Below are 22,053 nucleotides of genomic sequence, written 5' to 3' on the forward strand. Positions count from 1 at the left end.
AAATGGAACTTTAATGATGTTCCACAATTCATGCAAAAGAAAGTATTCTTGCTGTCTAACAGTCATTTTATACCTAGGGTCAAAGTTTTGATATACCACTTTTCATCAATGATAAAAAACAAATTTCTCATTGAAAAATTATCTTTATTGTCTTTTTTGATTATGGTTTATATTAAGTATAATATGAAGTATTCATTCATAATCAAAAATGAAACCTAAATAATTCTACCATACAATTATTTCTATTGTGGATTCCTAAATATTTTTCAGATGGTTTGGATAAATCCTGATTTTGTTAATATATAAAGTGAATTTGTAACACACTTTGAAAATGTTTCTTAAAAACCCAACAAGTACAAATATGCATTTTATTTTCTATTAAGTTAATAAATGCATTTTTCAAAGATAGAAAATGGTGTATTCATTTTGATTTACATGTAGCAACTAATTAGAACTAACGAACTCAAGTACTAAGGACACTTACAACTTTTGTACATTCATTTATATATTTTAAAGAGTTTTACAATAGATGATGAGTATGACAAATTAAATTCTAAATAAATGTTTACCAAGTATGTATAATGTTGAATTTCAGTTCTGATACAATTCCTAGTTTAAATTATAGATAAAATCATAGCTAATCCAAAAATTGCCAAACTGATTTCAGAAATCTTGGTACCCAGAGCAGGAACACTGGCTTCCTGCAGAGGAATAAACCTGGTTGCTTGTGCAATGTTAGAAACCTCTGAGGTGAGGTTAGCTTCATGGACGGCTTGAATTGCAATATAGATTTTGGTGCCATTTTCTATTCTAAGAGATTCTGGCTTAAATTCAAAATTTTCTATTGAGCCAGCCTCCTTAGGTATTAGACTAGAAGTGTTTACTAAAGTAGCATTATCAAAATCTTCTCGGAGATCCAGGAAATTCTTACTTATTCTTATAATGTAGCTGTTGGCTGGAAAACAAATACACATTTCATTTATATTAAAATCATTAGGTTGTCTTATTGCTACCACATTGCCTTACATTTAGGGACCTATCAGAAATGCACACAAAGGTTTTAGTTACGGAAATCTGAGCTGTAGTTTTTGTCTGGTTATTCCATCTTCTTTATTGTAATAAGAAACATGTGAACAGTTTTTAATCTAGTTTTCTAATCACAAAAAATTTAATTCAAAATTATATAGTACTAAAAATTGAATCTAGAAATAAAGATATGAAGAACTGAATCCATTCTGAATTTAGAACAAGGAACACAATCATGTTTGAGTATTGTAAAGACATTCAGTATCCCATGTCTGTATTATTTCTCATTAAGCTGAGAGAGGGAGTAACAGGATGGGTGAGTAAGGAAGCAGACAGAGTGGGAGGAAGGAATAAGGATGAAGAGCGAACGGAGGCAGAGAGGCTAGAATGTGTACTAACTGAAACATATTTAGGAGCTAGGTAGACTTTGATTAGCACCATAATTCTACTACTTCCTAGCTGTAACAAAGAAAAATTTAACCTTTCTTACCTTTAATTTTCTTGTCTGTAAAGAATCAGGCATTCAATTCATTCAACAAACATTTTTTGAATGCTAGTGATCAGAATTATATATGATGATACATGAAAAGTGTTTAGCACAATGTGTGGGTCTTAATAAACATTTGAAATGTTAGCTATTATATCTGTTAATTTATCAAGAAGGAAAACGAAGATGCTGACAAATGTTTCATTCCAAAATACCTTTAGAAATCTACCAGAGCCATCATATAGAAATATATTCTCACATTCTGAAATGCCGGGAACAATAAAATATCAAATGTCTCTTTTTGAAGTGAAGACTATTTTCTCATGAAATGTTTTTTTTTTCACTTTTTATTGAAATGTAGTTGATTTACAATGTTCTCATGAAATGTTGAAAGTGTTTTAAGTGTGTGGTGAATAACTTCAATTTAGTGGATTTTAAAAAAATATTCAGGCCCTATGCCTTAATATTCTAGTTTTTCAATAAATAGGCCTTATCGTTCTGATCCATTCCACTACTCTCACATCCACTCTGTGTTCCATTTAGGTCGGTCGGTCTATCTATCTATCTATCTATCTATCTATCTATCTATCTATTATCTATCTATCTATCTATCTATCTATCTATCTATCTATGTATCTATCTATCCATCCATCCATCTGTTCCTTACTTTACTTCAAATATTCCATTGTGAAATTTTGCTTTCTTGATTTTGAGCATATTATTTGGTTCCCTTTCTCCCTGTCATGACTCCGTGGAATGTGCCTCCCTCTCCCTATCTATGCAAAAGTCTTCAAAGCCCAACAGGAAGCTCAACTTCTTCATGAAGTCTTGTTCATGTATTTCATCCCCTGATGACTCTCTTCCATGAACTTTAATTGTATGGAAAGGAGTTTTATGGAGGTTCTATTTATTTTTTCAATTTGAACATATTACTCTTGAGGGCAAATGTATGTTTAATAATGTTCCTTTGGTATCAACTAGAGTATTTGGTACTGTATTGTGCATGTATTTGACCTCCTTAATTACTTCTGGTCCCCAACAGACACACGAAAAGATCCTCAACACCGCTAATCATCAGGAAAATGCAAGTCAAAACCACCTGACACTTGTCAGAATGGACATTATCAAAAAGACAACAAATAACAGATGTTGGCAAGAATGTGGAAAGAAGGGAACACTCTTATACTGTTGTTGTTGAGAATGAAAATTGATGCAGCCACTATGGAAAAGAGTATGGAGGTTCCTCAAAAAATTAAAAATAAAAAGACCATATGATCCAACAATTCCACTTCTGGGTGTTTTTCTGAAGGAAAAAAAAACACTAATTCAAAAAGATATATGCACTTCTGTGTTCATAGCAGCAGTATTTACAAGAGCCAAGATATGGAAGCAACCTAAGTGTTCATTGATAGATGAATGGATAAAGAAGATGCAACATATATACAATTAAGTATTACTTAGCTATAGAAAAGTATGAAATCTTGCCTTTTGTGAAACATGGATTGACCCAGAGGGGATTATGCTAAGTGAAATAAGACAGACAGAAAAAGACAAATACCATATGATTTCACTTATATGTGGAATCTAAAAAATAAAGCAGATGAACAAACATAACAAAAGAGAAATAGACTCATAGATACAGAGAGCAAACAAGTATTTGCCAGAGGGGAGAGGAGTGGGGTGATGAGTGAAATAGGTGAGGGAGATTAAGAGATACAAACTTCCAGTTACAAAATAAATGAGTCTTGGGATGAAATGTACAGAATGGGGAACATAGTCAATAATCCTGTAATAACTTTGTATGGTGACAGATGGTAATTAGATTTATCCTGGTGATCATTTTGTAATGTATAGGAATATCAAATCACTGTATTATATACCTGGAACTAACATAGTATTATAGGTCAATTATACTTTAATAAAAATATTACTTGTTGGCCAACAACACAGTTATTCAGTTGATGCCCCAAATGATGAAATTAGAGGATCATAAAATATGAGAATTACATCTGTTTTAGTAATTCTAGGTCATACGGTCTAATTTGCATATTTGACAGGTATGGAAATTGGGTCCCAGAAAATTTAAATTCTTCATTCAAAATTTTACTGATATTCATTTATTTTTTGAGATACTGCTACTACCTTCTTTTTGAAAGCCTAATGGTAACATCTGATAGCAACTGCAGTCTCTTCCTATTTGTCACAAGGAAAGAGGGAGATCAGATCCCACATATTTTAGGCTTTTGTGGTTAAATACCGTGAAGTTCTTTCTCTCCCATGTGTTACGAAACGCTTTCTTTCTTTTAGTTACTATGATCAGCATAAAGGACATTTATTATGAACCCAATCTTGAACTGAAGGCTTGGTCTTGACTGAATTCAATTTAGAACTAAACATTTGGTCAGATAATTTCATTTATGGCTTTTTCAGTGGAAGTATTTTTTTTTTCATTTCACCAAATCTTTAAGGGTCATAACGTATTTCAGAAGCTGTCATGGTAAGAATTTCAACATTGAAGCACAAAGAGCCCTTTGTGGGTATTGTATACTCCCTTTGGTTTTAGAATGATTTTTTTCCTTGTGTAATAATGACAGAAAGAAATACAGCTTTAAAAATGCTTTACAGGAAATGAAAGATTAAAAAGCACCTTTTCTTTGAGAGCATACAGCGAGGGGTTTATTAAAACCCAGGAGAAAGAGTATCGAACGTGTATCTTCTCAGCACTGACAACCCCTGAGATACTGTGTCTATTGATATGCATATTGTTTTTTCCACCTTAAAGGGAAAAATAGAAAGATTGGCTTTACCTTTGAAGAGTCTACTAGTCTAGCACAATACTGGAATATTGTAGGTATTCAATACATACTAATTGAATTCAGTTAAATTTAAAGCAAAGCTAAAAGTGAGTTAAACTTTCTAGAGTAAGGGCAATTTATTATGAGGATCTTTGAATGAATGAGATATTTTGGCCTTCAATTTCAATTCAAACTCCGTGGCCAAATCTCTCAAACTAGTGAGTTTCTCTGCACATTATCCCCTGTTTCCCTAAGACATCTTCACTTTACTTGGCTAACTTCTCTCATTCTTCAAGACCGAGGTCAGGGATAGTCTTCCCTGAAAAGCCTTTTAAGGTATACCTTGTGATCTTAACCCCCAACTAGAAGTGGCTTTCTGATGGCATATTTCTTATTACATTCTGTAAAATTATCTGTTTACTTGCAGAAAGTGTCTTCTGCATTCAACTGACTGTTGAAAGTAGGGGTTATTTCTTAAGAACTTAATAGTGTTTGAAAATTCAACAAAAGGTCAATGAGTAAATGAGATTGGAAAAATTTTTCCTTGTTAGGGACAAAAGAGTGCAATGGGATGCTGTTAACTCAGTCTTCTCAAAGTAATTTCTAAGATGGTTCATGTGAGAGGCAGTTTGGCACAACAGAATCTGACAAGGGTGAGTTAAACTTCTAATTTATTAAATATAGAAATAACTTGGGCTAGTGCATTAACTCTTGGAGCTTCAGTTTTCACATATAAAAATAGGTGGCCCACAGGAGACACTCTATACATGTTATTTATAAATACGACATTAGAAAATTTTTAGCAAATGAAAGCCATTGAGATTTATTTTAGTATTCAATATTTTTAAACGTAATATCAAACTTACCTTTTCCTTTATCTAGGACGTTGCCAGGAGCTGTCCATGAAAGTTGAATATGACTTTCTTTAAACTTGGCCTCAAGGTCTGTAATTTTACCGGGTGGGAACACTTGAGGGTGATTACCAGGAGGAGGAGCCCCTGATACAGTGAACGACCCTCCAGAGGTTAGCCTGCTAAAGTCTTCTATTTCAGCTTCTGCCATGTCATCTTTGACTTCAGGTCTGGGTGGATTCAGTATAATTTTACCTACCAGAAAAGTAATTTTATGACTTTTCAGATTGTGATGTCTATTCTTTATCTTGTAATCTCATTTGCAGCTGTAGAGAGTTAACACTGACTGATAGCAGCCATTGAAAAAGTAACAGCTTCTAGTGAAAAATAGCTTGTTTTATTGGTGTCGTTTTAAAACTGATGAGGAGACGTTAAGCACTGTTTGTACTATCTTTTAACCTGTCTGTCTTTACTACTTAACTGTAAATTCTTTGAGGATGAGGATGGTGTCTTATTTATCTCTGGAGCGCCAGCATCTACCGAAATGCTTGCCACATAGGAGGTGCTCAGTAAATTTTTTTCTCAACGTAAATGAAATGAACTGAGGGGGACATAAGCAAAACATACTAGAAGCAGAGTATGATTTTGAAACATAGAGATGATTATATAACTGTATACCTAGGTTTTCCATGGTACATTATATGTTGAATGCTTGCCACATATAATAAATGACACATTTCCATTTTAATGCTACTTACCATTTTCAACATAGCCTGGTATATACAGAGCTTTGTTCTGTCCTTGTCTTAAACTTAGCCTAGCCGTATTGTTTCTTGCCTGGGCATGTACTTTTAAACTGTATCTACCATTTCCATGGTAATCTGTAAAATATCTTGAGTAGATGCCATCATTCTTGACAGTATCAGCACCTTGATATTGAAATGTAATAATTAGACATCAAACAGAGTAAAAATGACAATCCTAACTGTTCATGAGCACTAGTGATGGCAACCATTTTGGGAGATAGTATAGCACAATTTTTTAAGTATATGAACCCTAGAATCGGACTATTTGGGTTCAAAGCCTGGCTTGGCCACTTGCAAACCTTTGACTTTGGAAAAGTCTAATTCATGGTAAGTATTCAATTAATATTAGCTACTATTATTTCATAAAAGAAGCCTAACAAAAAAAGGAAAATATAACTAAACTGGAGAAAGCAAATGCAAAACACTGACATGAATGAAAATAGAGAAAAATTATACTCTTTAAGTTACATGGGAAAAGTAAAGTTGTTCATAAAATTTAAAAAAGATAAATGTACTCATGTCTATGTCTAGTCAAGATAACTAAGTGACAAGTTAAAAAATTAAAAACATTTCAAATTAAATTTAATTCATTTAAATTATGATCTATTAGCATACATACAAAATATTGACTGACTTCTAAGTCATGTGACTATAGTAGGAGTTTCAGTTCAGTGAAAGTTGATGTAGATTCTTATTACCTGCACCATTGTCCCAGAGCTCCAATATTATTTGATGTCCATCTTCAGTTTCTATAGTGGCTGTTACATTGATTCCCAGAACAGGCAAAAACCCTTGACTGACTTGTGCATAAACAATCAGTGGGCTAGGGTAATGTGCTGTATTTTGGCTCATGTGAGCAGTTGCAGTTACTGGGAGTGTAGTAGGACTTCTTGCTCGAGTAGTCATTGTCACTGTTAGCATTTGAGAGCTGGCATGATTATTTAGAAGGCTGTAAGTCCAAGTACCTGTCTGAAAATTTTAAAAAGAATGTCTATTTGAGAGCTTTTGAATTTTTTCCTACTCCTGTATAAGATGTTATCTTCATTTTTCCCTCAAAATTGGTTGATAAAACATGACGAAAATAATAGTGTATTCTTACCTCGGCAATACCTGGTATTCGAAGCCGAGCAGACCGAATATTTAGTTTATCTTCTTTGAAATCTGAGGTTTTATATTTCTTTCCTTTTGGATCTTGCAGAAGAATTTCTGGCTTTTTTATCGTCCATGTGACAACAAAGAAAGTGTCATTTCCAATTGTACTATCCACAGGCACTGTACCATTTATCCATTTCCTTCCTGCAATATTTAGGGCTTTGCTTTCCAGCTGTTACATAAATAAAAACAACAAACACATGAAACTGATTTGTTATTACAGTTAATAGCATTTCATAGTTTAGTCAGTTCGGAGTAACTCTAAATGTATTTTTATGATTTCAATGAAAATAATTATTATTTTAAAGAATTTTGCATATAAAAAGCATTTATAATGATAAAAAATAGAAGAATCAAAAAAAGTGTCTATAAGTATCACAAAAAGCAAATTCAGTAAGGATGTTTTTCTTCTGCACATGTGAAATGCTTTCAGGCAGAAGAGTTATTTATTAGAAGAAGAAGTTACTATTTAGGATAATAGAAACTTATTACAAATGTGGAAAGGCAAAGAATTTTTTTGAGATACTGACCTGAATAGCCTGCTGAGTGATGCTGCCGCTTCTAGATGAAATTCTACTGAAAGCATTAGTGAGGCCATTTATGTCTTTATTGGCATAGAAACGATGTCCTCCTAAAATGGAATTGTATTTACTTTTATAATATTAATTTTAAATGAGAAAATCGTGTTTGCTATTATGCTGCTATCTATGTACTATAGAATACATTTTAAAATTTCTTTTTAAACTTATAAAAGATGAATTTTCTGGACCTTAGGAACTTTTAGTATATCAATATCCCAGATGTAATCCTACAGTAACTAAACCTTGCTCAAAATATGTTAGGACAAAACAAAAAACCTGGCCAAATATTATCATTTTATATCAATTATTAAAATTTAAGTGCTTGCCACATTAGTAAAGCTGATCTAATCCCAAATAATGTTATGGAATGAAATTTTAGACAATTTTTAAACTGTCTGCTTATTTTTTAGTTGTATCTAAGATATACCAAAACAATTAGAGAATGATAGTTTAGAATAAAATAAAAAGTAAGTGCAGGATATAAATGATACGGGATTTAAGTAAGAGGAAGATTACTTAGGTATCAGGAGCTGCAAAAGAAAGGATTGCAAAGGGCAAGACTTGGTAATCAGGTCTCTGACTATAGCCTTGGGCAAATCATTTGTATTCTCTAGGTTTCCGTTTCTTCCTCGATAAAACGGGGCTATCTGAATCTACCATAGGAAAGAGCAGGACCAAAACTGAGCAAGAATTTTGGAACTGCAGTTGAGTAACCATGGAGAAAGAAGTTTCATTTAGGTGGTATTGGTAGAAAGCAGTGAGAAATGAATGAAGACAGCAAATGTTGACTAATATTAGAAGAAGCCAGTATAGGTAGCAATGGAGAGAAGTGGGGGTGGGGAGAGGAAGATATTAATTTGAAAGAAAGACAAGGAAAGGATAAAGATTTATTTTTTAGGACAGGAAAATTTTGAGCAGTTTTGTAATTTAAGGGGATAGAGTCCATGGAATGGGAGAAACTGAAAAAGTACTTCCTATGCAAAGTGTTCCAAAAGTTTACCTGTCATATTTGACAGCATCTCCAGTTCTTTGTCAGCAGAAGGTCCCAGAGCAATGGTGTGAATGATTGCACCACTTTGCTTTACTCTCTCGAAGCACAGGCTTATTTTATCATCTTCCCCATCTGTTAGTAATATGATTTCAGAACCAGAAGTACTCTGGTTACTCTGGATAATTGCCTGATAATGAAAAACCAGATTATTAATTATGGAATATCACATCTAAAAAGATTTAAACTAGGAATAAACCTTTAGTCTTTAGAGAAGTCACTTTAGTCTTAGAGAAGTCACTAGGCCTGCCCATCAGAGGAAACTTCCTTTGAGTTGACATTCCAGGCTGAGGTGGCTTGGAATAGAGTGTAATGTACAACGCTCATGTAGGGTTTCCTAGATAGAATGTTAAAAAGTGCTTCTAACCCTTTCAAATATACTGAAGCTACTCAAGAGAGAAAGAATAAAACACTGAGAACAATGCCTAACACGTTGTAAGTACTCAATGAACATTAGCTTTTATTATTATCCCAAGAGATACTTGGGGTGGAGGCAAATGACCCGGGCAGTTTTAGAAGGTTAGACAGTATTTGCAAAGTGGTGAGTGAAGGCAGATATGCAAAGTTAAATGATGTGACATGTGTCTTTTTATGCATTTTAGTTGATAATTGAAGAATCTCAGGATTCCTGGGAAAAACACTGACCTGTTATGAAGAAGGAAGTTTATGAATTTACCAAGTGTTATAATTTTGAGGGGTATTTTCCTGGCTTGTACCAAGAATATTGGCTAAGACAATGTACTCAGACAAACTGAGAGTAAATTTTAGCTCTGCCATTTGCTAAACAGAATAGTTAGTATTTAATTTCTCTCATTCATATATATATACATATATATAAATATATATTTATATTTATAATAGAGGTCTATAAATAGCTCAGTGTAGTGCTTACCTTTTTGAACTTTGGGGTAAGAAAGACCAGGTTTGAACTGTAGATTTACCAATTACTGACATATGATCTTGAGAGAGATACTTAATTTCTCTGCACCTCAGTTTCCTTATGTGCAAACTGGGCATAATAATAGTGCCTGACTAAAAAATTAATAGTAAGGATGAAGTAAGAGCATGCATATAAAGCATTTAACATAGGCAATAATGTAGTATATATGCTCAATAAATTTCAGATAAATTGCATGGTTATGTAAGTAAAGGTTTATATATTGATATGGTTTCATTACATAAGTAATTAGGAAGTTTTTATATGTTTGAATGTAATTTAATATAATCTATCCAGCAGTAGACTCTGGTCAAAATGTTATATGATATATATCAAAACATATTAAGAAAAACATTTATGAACCAGTAAGTGCAAACATTATGACACAATCCCAATATATAGTACTGTCATATTTTAGAAGTGAATAGGCATATGTAAGAATTATGATTATTATACATATAAGAATTATGGTTATTATAAAATAGCAATCCTTTCTTGAGCACTTGTTTCTTTTTTATTGAATTATAGTTGATTTACAATGGTATATTAGTTTCAAGTGTACAACAGAGTGATTCAGTATTTTTATGAATTATACTCTATTTAAAGTTGTTACAAAATAATGACTGTATATCCCTGTGCTATATAATATTTCCTGGTTATTTATTTTATATGAATAAGCCATACCCCACCCTGTGCCTCCCTCTTTCCTCTCCCCACTGGTAACTCCCAGATTGTTCTCTATAGCTCTGAGTCTTTGTTTTGTTATATACATTCATTTGTGTTATTTTCTAGATTCCACATATAATTGATAACAAAATATTTGTCTTTCCCTGTATGACTTATTTCACTAAGTAAGCATAAAACCCTTTAGGTACATCCATACTGTTGCAATGCATAGTTGATCCTCACTAAAATCATGATGGCTATGCGCACACTGGATTTTTCTTCCCCTAATTAGCCACTCCTCAGTGCAACTGAGTATCTCTGGAGTATGTTGGTGATATAACCACACTCAGAGAGGCTCCAGCTATAGACAACAGAAAGCCTCTAAAATTATTTAAATAAGGGGCCTATAAACTCATGATCCTTGTTCCAAGATAGCTGGACAAAATTAAAAACAACGGTAAATGGCAAATGATATTCAGAAAAGCCTTTTTATTTTACCTGAAATCCTGCTTCGAGTCCGCTGCAAATTGCAGTTCCACCACTGGCCTCTTGAGGCAGATTTGCAGTGATGTTTTGGTAAACGTTATGGTCAGTTATCCTGGTTAGATTATTTTGGATTTTAGCAAAACTTTCAAATGTGACCATCCCAACCAAGGATCCCTTTTCAATAATTTGAATCAAGAATAATTCTGCTGCTTGATTCATTCGAAAGAGACGGTCTTCCTGTAAGAAAGAGATGTCTGAACAATTCCCAAATCTCCTCCAGTCTTGAAAGATTGGTAAAAGACAAGGTTGTTCATGGGCCAGAGACCATGATAATAATTGATTATTGTATTTTAAAGTTTAATTTCATTATATTAAAAAGAAATAATTTGAAAGAAAAATGTTAAAAATCAGTCATGTTATACTTGGAAAAGCCTTAAAAATTTATACCTTCTTTAACAGTTTTATATTCAGAAACTTATGCTAAAGAAATAATTTAAAAATGCATACAAAAATGTTCACTGCAACATAATTTTATATCACCAAAATGTCCAATAATGGGGGGTTATTTGACTAAATTATAGTATTGCATATGATAAAACTATTGAAATTTATGTCATGGAATCAATTTTTTCCTTGGGGAGTGTTTAAGGTACAGTAAGCAGAAAAATCATATTATAAAACATTATATAAGATATAATCTCATTTTTGAGGAGGAAAAACAAATACATAAACAGAAAAAAGACTAGAATGACATATGCTCAATGATAGAATTATGGATAATTTTTACTTTTTCTTCTCATCAGTTATGTTATTTCTAGTTTGTTAGAATTTAAAGTTAAAGAATAAACATTATCCATAATCCAATAACCTTTTTAAACAACTTTTTATTTTGGTATATTATCTTCTAGTGCTTGTCCATATAAAATCCTTGTAATTAAATTTATTAAAATAACAAAAATATATTTTAGTTACCTTAGTAGAATTAAACCTAAGATTAAATTATATTTCTATTAGCTTAAATACTTAATTTAGGAGAGCTAACAAATAAAGATCTTACTGAATCCATGCTTCCAGATTTATCAAGTACCAGACAGACAACTCGCTGTTTGGACTTAAGCAGTGAAAACGTGGGATGAGATGGTGGGTTTGTTCCTGTCATGGGAGATACATTCTGGAAGTCACTGGAGCCCATGATTACATCCCATGTGCTTCTCCTATTGCACATTTTGTTGTGTAGGTTTGGAGCTTCTGTATTGTGTGTTTTTGCTGTACAAAATTCAGTCACCTGAAAAAGATCAATTAAAAGACAATAATATGGCCACTGACGAGGCGTTACCTTCCTTCCCAAATACACAGTTGGCTGCCGTATACATCCTTCACAGATTTTATCTCCTGACAATTAAAAATCGTTTCGTAATCTAACATTCTGATGTCCATCTTGCATACTTGAGTGGAGAGGAAGCAAAGTAAAACCATCTGTATATCCTGGGAAGTTATTTGGTGATTCCTTTTAGATATAGGCAGATCATAGCATGGGGGGCGGTGACAGCTGGCACAACTGCTAGGTTAACTTCTTACCTTCCCTTCTAGGCTCTGGTGGGACTCAAGCATGGAATTAAGTTTAATGGAGAGGGGGACAGGATTTGGAGTAATTTCTAGCTGCCCCCTAAAAGTGGGATAAAGAAAATGGCCTTCTTTAATTGCCTAGGTATTTTCTGTCTCTTTATAGTTTATTGAAAACCTTGATGACAGATATTCTCACAACCTCAAATGCTGTTAGTTCTGATGAACTCTGCTGTAAATAAAATAATACTTCCGAAAAAGTAATGAAAATGTAGGATGAAATAAGGAAATGCAATTGCTTCTCTTTCAGTTGCAAATGGTGATTTGTATCCAGTAATTCTGCCACATGATGTTTCATTACTAAAGAATCTGTGAAAATCCTCCAAGTTCTGAAAACGTAGTAACTTGGATAGACACTCGCATAAACTAATGCAGCATTCAGAAAAGAATTCATCTTGCAGTAAAACCTTAGCTTTATAAGTCTCATTTTGTTTTTTCAAATGCCCTCCCCATACAAAATCTCCAGCTGTAAGCTCAGATTTAGAACTAAATTATTAAACTTGAATACCTTCTATTCAAGTTTTAAGAGTTTGTTTTTCTTCTATTATGTTTCCGATTTACATTTCCCGGAAGGGGTTATATTGGATGGGAGAAAAGTACATTTTTCAGTCAAAGCAGTAATTTGTAATCATCTTGATGATATGAAATGCCTATCAAATCTAGCTCCTCTTGCTACACCCACTGGCTTTATCCAGGGCCTTCAGGCCCCTTAATCTGCCTGTTGCCGTGGCCTTCCAGCTGGTCTCCCTGCCTCCACTGTCATCTCGCTCCATTTTGTGTTTCACAGCTAGTAGAATTATCTTCCTGAATTGGCTGATCACATCAGCAATCTGAAGTTGATAAAATACAAACACCCTAGCTTTGCAGGTTCCAGTTTCTTGTTTCAGTCTTATTTCCTGCCCCTTGCTCACTATGTATGCTTTGCTTATAGAACACTGAACCTTTTCCTATCCTTAGAGTGTGCTGGAAACTTTCACAGGGTCTCACTAATCCAAATGGAAAAAAGGAGAGAAAATTTTGTGCAATTTAGGAAAGGGTGCCCTTTTCTCAAGTCTTTTTTACTGCTTTTTATGGAAAATTGTTCTAATCAATATTAAAATCTTTAGTGACCATGATGCAAGTAATTTGGGCAGTGCTCAACTTGTACAGTCATGTGTGACTTCCCTGTATTTTTCCACTCTTTGCTTCTGTAAACCTGTTTCTTTGCTTGTAACTCCCTTCCTTCCCTGTCCTGCTTTGGCAAGTTCATACTTATTTTTTTCCAAATCCCAGCTCAAAACTCATCTCTTTAGAAACCATTTTCTGACCTCCAGTTGGAGAGGTTTGCTGTACTCTCATAGCACTTGGTTTCTATCTCTTTCTACTTTGTACCCAAGTATATTTTTCTTATATCTCTACCTCTTTCACTAAACTGAGTTCCTCAAGAATAGATATTTTAAATTATTTCAGTATTTTTTCAGCTCCTAGCACAGTGTTGGGCATGAAGTGGGAGTAATGAAGTTTCAGGGAAGGGAATCATAAACTTGAACATTCAACATTTCAGATCTTATTTCTCCTGGGTCTGAGCTTATGCCCTGGGTACAGATGCTATGTAATATATTTAGTCTATGTTATGTTAATTAGAAGGTAGTGTTATTCTGGACAAGATAAATGGTTAAAGCACAGTATTTGTCTCTGAGCCATATCTTGTATAATTAGTTGCCCTCCATATTTCAGCTACATGATTTTCTTTCTTCATTATTGCTTATTTACCAGTTAGGAGGCATGAGTTATCTTCTCACAGTCAAATGATTTTGGAATTTATAGTTTGGTACAGGCAGTATATATTTCAGTTATCCTCTTGTGTCACATGATCTGATACCTATTCGGATGCTGAATTATTTGGCTAGCCTTTGCTGACCCAGATTCAGCAAGTTAAAGTGAAACTTCTTAACTCATCTTTCAAATATTTCCAGGATGGAGCTCTGGAAAACAATTTCTGCTTAAATATCTTCATTGGATTCATTTAGGAGTTTTAGAAGAAATTATCAAGTCTATATTTTTATTCAAGTCCTTCATCATTATGCCCTAGACTCCAAAAAAATTAAAATTTTATTGGAAACAGCAAGCCTTTATAAACCACTACCCAGGGATGTATATGTTGTAGTAATTTGGTATAAAAATATTTGCTTCTTTTAAATGTTAGTTTACTATCTAGGGATGGTATACTTTACTTTGATCTGTTGTTTTTAATAACTCATATGTTTCACATTTATAAGTCTTCTTTACATGTTTGTAAACTTTCATTATATAACTATAATATGTTTGCATTAATTAAGACTGGATTTATCCAAGGGAAGAGACAATTCACTATTATCCAAATATTTTATAAGTTAAAAAATTTTAAGTTCATTTTGTACTCAGCTTGTGCTAAGCACTATGATCATACTTTGTATGTATTAGCTCTTATAAACCTAACAACAATGACACTGTAAAGTGAGCATTATAATCCCCATTTAAAAGACGAGAGAGCTAAACCTGAGATTTAACAGTTTGCTCATAGTGACATGGCTTGAAAATGACGGACCGGGTTTTGATATCAAGTCTATCTGACTTCAAGGCACCTGTTCTTATCTACTGAGCTTTATACATTTAAACCAGATATTTCGAGTCAAACATTAGCTTTGGAACTTAAATTGTTGTATTGTGATTGGTGATTGTGAAGTTTTCCCCTTTGTTTTGTAGAGACAGGACCATTTATGTCTTCACAGTATCGCTTTGCTATAACTTGTGTGTTTTAGTGTAAAGTTAATGGAAAATAGGGAATGTCAGTACTTTCCAAAGCTATTGAATGAATTACTTTGGAAAAGTAGTATTACTATATTTAGAAAGAGTTAAAAGTAAGGTTGTGGACACAAGTCCACAGAAGTCAAATGAGGAAAGGGATGTTATAAGAAATTCTGTGATGCCAATGAGAAGGGTACAGTTCTACATCTGAAGAAAAAAAGAAAAACAAGTTAGTAAAAAGAATGGAATAATTTCCAGACACACCCTGACACAGGACTGGAGAAAATGACTGCTAACTAATTGTCTTTGTAATTTCCTTCATTTCTATGGTATACATAATTTCATAACAGAAAATCCAGCTTCCCTAATTATTTTTCCCCCAAAATTTCCTTTGTGAGACTAGAAGAAGAAGGTACTTACTGAGTGGAGACTTTGCATAAACATAATGGATTCCCTTGCAGTCTGGGATTTTTCTGGGATAAATGTACATTTTGCTTCATACAGCCCCGTCTGTGAGTCACGTCTGCACGGCCTCGTTATACAGCTGCCTCCCTGGCACTCCTTGAAAACTACATTAGCACCAGTGATACGAGTTGAGCATCTATGATGAAAGAATTAGATGAAAGAAAAAATAGATGAAGGCTAGAGAAATTATGAATAAAGATTAACATTCTAAAGTCATTCCCTCAGTGACAGTTGCTATAGATCATGTACCAACGTTCCATTTTGACAGAGGTGGGCACAGTGTCCTATTAACTATTTACTATCGATTTCAACAAGAATAATGATGTTAATTCATATGTATTAATATTTATTGCTCACTAATGTGATCAGTACATCTATTATCCTTGTGACTTTGAGCTAAAGATGATAATTCCTAACTCACAGGGATGTGAAGATTAAGTGAGTTACGACATACAGACGAGGTGCTTCCTAGTGGAGAGGGGAGAGTCAACATTATGCTTAAAACCCTCTTAAATTTCTTATGTATGGTTCATATATACATATATATTGTTATATAGATGGATACATATATATCCCATACATAGAAAACCATAGGTGGTTTTGTGTTTACAGCATTTTGCAATTTACGTTTGAAAAATGCTGAGCTAGACTGAAGGAAGAAATAAAAATAAACCCTGCATGACAATGCTTATGCATTCAAACCTTCTGGTCTTAATAATAAGTAAGATAATTGTCAAGTCCCTGGCAGGGAATGGAGTGGGTTGGGGTGTGGGTAAAAGATTCCAAAGAGTTCTTGTTTATCTGCAGGATTCATTCCCATTCTGTGTTAATACTGTACTTCATAACATTAATCCCATTGTAATAAATTTATTTGTATTGCAAGGATTAGAGGAGATGGTTAGTCATAGTTTCCAAGAGGGTTACCTTTAGAGTGAGCATGAAAGTTAAATTTACACTGCCTCCCACAAAGTGCCTGGCTCAATAAATGTTATTTTAGATACACGTTTTTAACTAATATATCTCTTTTTTATGACTAATAAGGAAACTCATCCATTTTTCATTAATTTATGAAAAATTGGTTGTTTGATACATTCTTTGTTTAGCTTTTACTTTATGCCATGCTCAAGGCTAGGGGATTAAAAAAAATCAGTCCTCAAGGATCTTAAAATCTAGTGGAGAAAATAAAATTACACAGACAATTTCTGCCCAGTGTGAGAGAAACCCCTTACACTGCTTTGGAAACTGTCTTAAAGGGTATGTGAACCCAAATGGAGGGAGAGGAAAGACACTTAAGGAAGAAGGTTTTAAACTGATTCTTGAAGGATGAACAAGCATTGTTTGAATAAGGGAGGTGGTGCTGGGAGGAGTAGGGTGGGAGGAGGTGAGAGGAATGAGTGTATTGGGTTGAAAGCCTAGTCTGTAAAAATTGTGGGCAGCTCAGTAGAGATAATGCAAACAACACAAATGGGATGGGAAAGGCATTTTTCTGCCACACCTCTTTCCTCTAGTATGTTTTTTATCTCAAAGACTAACTTCCTGTTACATTGATTTCTTTTGTTCCTTAATGCTCTTTACTCCATATGCTTGATATTATTTTTAATTTAAATATTGTATCTATTCATAAATAAGGCCTGCCTAAATTTACACAGAATTATATTTCTTAAAAAATCAATTTTCTCACTTATCCTTATGAAAAGTACTTTTTTTCCCTTTAAGCTCAAGATTAAATGAAAATTAAAATATATTTAACATGAGACTATTTAACATGATGTATTTAACAGTTTAATTGATTTCAGTGAAACAAATTTACCTTAAAAAGTTATGAATCAAATGGAACAAAAGATTGTATAGGAACTTGAAGTCCAGTTCTCAAGTATGTTAAGATTTAGGTTACAACTCTTTCCTTTCTCCTCTGACAGTAACATATTTTAGCATAATCCCCATGAGTACTGACATGATTCCCAGTTTTTGATTGATCTTGATTCTAACGTGTAATCCCCAGAAGTTGCTGGACAAAAACATAGTGGGGCAGGCTGGATATTGCAATTAACTGTGTGAGCATTGAACCTCTGAGAATGCCTTTGTTTGCCTAGGATAAAAAATTAAAAACTCTTAAGTGAAAAGTTGTGAAAACAGATTTGTTCAATGTAATGATACCTTGTTGCTTCAATGGTGTTCCTTCTGGAAAAATAGAATGGCCGGTCCACATTATACTCATCAAATACTCCCCATCGGAGATGGGCCCACTCATGGACAAGTACTCTGCCTATGAGAGAATATTGCCACTTATAAATTTGTATTTACAATATAGGTATCCCTGCTTTTTGAAATTTCACTTTATATCACTTCACTTTTTTAAAAAGACCTACATTAGTACCTGTTTTCACTAATGGAAGGAAATTCAAAGAGCATTTTTGCTTTTTTGAAAAGAGGCAGAGAGCAAAAATAGCATTCAGCACTGGTTTTGCAGCCAGCTGTTTTACAGGCAGTGCACACCCAGAGCAAGGAGGGTGGCACCACCAAGCTCCTTCCCTGGGAGCTACACTCAGCACCTCAGCATCAAACCGCGTACCTTCGAACTGTGTCTATGAGCAACTGTGCTTTATCTTGATGTATTTTGTGCATCTGTTAACAACGCGTGTCCTAAAGTAATTGTTTCTTTGCTGTATGCCATTTTGACTTATGAAAGGTTTCATAGGAACACTACTTTCAGGTAGTAGGGGAAACCTGTATTTAAATACTATTTCCTTATATTTTAAGACTCCCTACCCCATATCCTCAACCTAACTGAGTCAGGGAAATCCAGAAATTGACAACTTTCATTAGACCAAAAAGGTTAAAATGCGTTAGTATCAATAAATGACTAATTTTATTATTAAACACACAAACACAAGAAGTATAATTAAGTTGAACATAACTAGTAAATTTCCAAAGGGATTAATTAATACCTATTTATTGCTTTTAAAAATCTTTAAAAATACCATTAACTACAGCGTTATATTTGTTTCCAGTGGGAATAAAAACAGAAGTATAAAATAGATATCCCTACCTCGGGGCCCATAGACAGGCAAATTATCAGTCAACAGGAAGTTTGGAGTGAAATGTATATACTGTCCTTTTTCTCCACATTGTCCGTATTGAAGTGTGTAAGGATCATCTCCATATTTTAGGTTAGGATTAGCAACTATGACATCTGCCTAAAAAGCAGAAGAACAAACAACCAAAACAGATCCCAAGAGCAACAAAAACAAGGAATTTTTCATCTAAACTAAGACCAGTCATGTTACTAATTTAAATACTAAAGTTGTGATTATTAATTATTAAAAGCTATGAGTATTAATTTTTAAAAATTACAAGAAGAAAGCAGCAGTTTAGGAGTTAGGTACAACACCCTACCTGGTCATATGATTCCTGCTTTGGCGTTAAGTACTCGGATTTTGACTTCCAGGTTATTGGGACTAAAATGCTTACATTCCTGAAGTAAACTCTTCTTTTGGTAGCATGAAACAGGTATGTAGAAGCCTCAGTTACCATTTCCTGACAATATTAAAAACACCTTGTGGTAACAATTCACATGAAATGAACATGAAAGTGTACATACAAACAAGAAGCAGCTAATCTAAGCCCCTCTCCCCAAATATTTTGGCAAAGACTAACTGAAAAATAGGTTATATTTTACTGTATCTCTCTAGTCTGTAAACTCCCATTTTCATATACTTAGAAATCAATTCTCTTTTTTAAAACCTATCCAGACCTGCATTCAGCATTATAGGCTGGAGAAGGACGTGAGGGTGTTGAGTGAGATATAAAGGTGACAGAGACTGGGAGCCTGTTGGCAAGGTGCTTGTTGAATTAAACAGAGGTGCTTATAATTGGGTTGGGAGTTTAAAGTTTGGTAGATTTTATTGTTTTTTTATTGTTGTTAATTTAAAAAATTTTCCTAGATTTATTTTGAGTTATCTTCTCATATGACACATGTTTATAAAAGGCAAAGTTTTACCAAGTAGTAATTTTCTAAAAAATATATAGGTCTCATTGGCTTCAAGTTCCACTTTTACTACTTATTGTATGACTGTACAAATCACTTAACTTTTCTCATTTATACAACAAAGATAATTAATCATCTCTGTTCTTGACTACCTCATAGGGATCCTGGGAGGATCAAAGATAATAGTATAAAGTTCTATATAACAAGTGTCTTATTATACTGACTAACCCAAGTAAAATTAGGAAGTAAGTCAACTTCAAAAATACATATTTTCCTTAAGATCAGATACAGAAGAATTTCAAATTTTTTCAGAGTTGAACAAGTATGAACAACTGAAAAATTGGGAAAAAAAAAGATAATAAACCTCTAGGGCTTAAGTGTCAATTAGTTATTTAAACATTATAATGCTAAAATTTGAGAATAATTTTCCACTATCTCTAAGGTCTTTCTGTCAGCTTAATGAGTTGAAAAAGTATTGATAGTCTGGCCTTTTAATAATTCATTAGGGGAATGACTAATACTATTAATGTATGATAAATAATACTTAAACTAAGCAGATATTAATCTTGGCAGTTCAGATACATACTACATAAATGATGAATACTGTCAAAACAATTTTGTAAAGTTATAACTTTGTATGAATGTGTGTATGTGCCTAGGCAACACGAGTTGAAAATACTGAAATAAAAGTAACTGGATAATAAATTTTTCTCTTACCTTTATGTTTTGAATGAGTCTTTCATCTTCTGGCACACTGGGGTTAATTGCAATGACAATGCCATCATATCCATTATTATTCAAAGTTACCATTGAGCTTTTCATTCTAGGTAAGAGATAGAAAGTTAGGAACAGGATAACATTCAGACTGAGTGCCATTTTTGCTCTTGCTGAAATTAACCTATTAGAAATGTAAGCAGAGAATTTATGTGCCTGCTTAACTGAGATATTTGACTCTAGACCCACATATTTGCATAAATATAATATATTACTGAAATATCTTGAGGCACTTCCTTTTCTTAACCTAAAGAGTTGTTTAGTTGTTAAGTAGCAATGGGGATTATGCTGAACATTAATCATACTTTCTAAGACAGCTAAGGTGTTAAGGACTTATTGAACTGAGCAATTCTTTTTGATTGTGTAGTCATCATCCTCATCATGGTGGCCATTCATTGCGATAATTGTCATTGTCATCCAATGGGAAATGAACTCTATGGAAGAATGAGGAACTGAAATGAAAAGCACAAGGAAATAACAGATGAAAAAGGCCAGCTTAAAAAGAAAAACAAAACAAAATGAATAAAGGAACTAGAGTGGGAGTGACAGTTAATTAGTATTTATATTCTTCCTTTAGAAGGAAGTGATATAAGCTGAGTGTTTGGGGACAGCTGTGAGTCAAGGAGCAAATGGGTTTTTTGGTTACCTACCATGATAACTGTTTGAATATATCAGTTTTCAAATAGCATTGAATACTTTAAGCCTTTGTATAACTTGAAAACTTAATATACTTCAATTAGAGTTGTTTTTTGGAATTGAACACAAATTTGCCAATGTTTCTTAGCTTGGAATACTTGTACACATAGTGTTGTGAGCTGTCTTAGGAGTCAGATGAATCTAAACCTGACCCTTTTCTCGGTCATTTAACACTTACATGATTCTTTTTTTTTTCTAAATTGAGGTATAGCTGGTGTACAATATTATATAAGTTTCAGGTATACAATATACTGATTCACAATTTTTATATATTATATTACATTTATAGTTATGATAAAATTTGGCTATATTCCCTATATTGTACAAGATATCTTTGTAGTGTATTTATTTTATATATAGTAGTTTGTACCTCTTAATCCCCTACCCCTATCTTGCTTTCCCTACTCCTCTATCTCCACTGGTAACCACTGGTTTATTCTCTGTATTTGTGAATCTGTTTCTTTTTTGTTATATTCATGAATTTGTTTTATTTTTATATTACACATATAAATAAAATTATATAGCACTTGTCTTTCTCTGTCTGACTTACCTCACTAATACCCTATGCTAATAATACCCTCCAAGTCCATTCAAGTTGTTACAAATGGCAAAATTTTATTCTTTTTTATGGCTGAGTAGTATTCCATTGTATGTACATATATCATATTTTCTTTATCTATTCACCTGTTGATGGACACTTGAGTTGCTTCTATATCTTGGCAATTGTAAATAAAATAACATGGGAATCATGAAAGACCCCAAATTGCCATAGCAATCTGGAGGAAAAAGAACAAAGCTAGAGGTATCATGCTTCCTGACTTCAGACTATTCTACAAAACTACACTAATCAAGACAGCATGGTACTGGCACAAAAAATATATAGATCACTGGAACAGACTAGAGAGC

The 22,053-nt window shown here is 33.4% G+C and overlaps 1 protein-coding gene and 1 long non-coding RNA gene across 3 annotated transcripts in view; one reads left to right on the plus strand and one right to left on the minus strand.

Annotated features, from left to right (window-relative positions):
• LOC116156944 (uncharacterized) overlaps nucleotides 1–22,053 on the plus strand; it is a 69,971-nt gene that overhangs the window by 26,259 nt on the left and 21,659 nt on the right. The gene's annotated exons all lie outside the window — the stretch shown is intronic.
• Nucleotides 615–20,633, minus strand: LOC105084515 (calcium-activated chloride channel regulator 1). Its single transcript, XM_010974657.3, has 14 exons — nucleotides 20,395–20,633; nucleotides 19,086–19,226; nucleotides 18,739–18,886; nucleotides 17,847–17,955; nucleotides 15,645–15,825; nucleotides 11,893–12,120; nucleotides 10,848–11,072; nucleotides 8,699–8,876; nucleotides 7,648–7,748; nucleotides 7,065–7,289; nucleotides 6,664–6,934; nucleotides 5,918–6,088; nucleotides 5,175–5,414; nucleotides 615–955 (listed from the first exon to the last, which is right to left on the minus strand). The coding sequence occupies exons 1-14, from the start codon at nucleotides 20,551–20,553 to the stop codon at nucleotides 615–617; spliced, it is 2,718 nt and encodes a 905-aa protein (XP_010972959.3). The 5' UTR covers nucleotides 20,554–20,633.

The sequence above is a fragment of the Camelus dromedarius genome, chromosome 14 (assembly GCF_036321535.1).
Source record: "Camelus dromedarius isolate mCamDro1 chromosome 14, mCamDro1.pat, whole genome shotgun sequence".
Lineage (NCBI taxonomy): Eukaryota > Metazoa > Chordata > Mammalia > Artiodactyla > Camelidae > Camelus > Camelus dromedarius.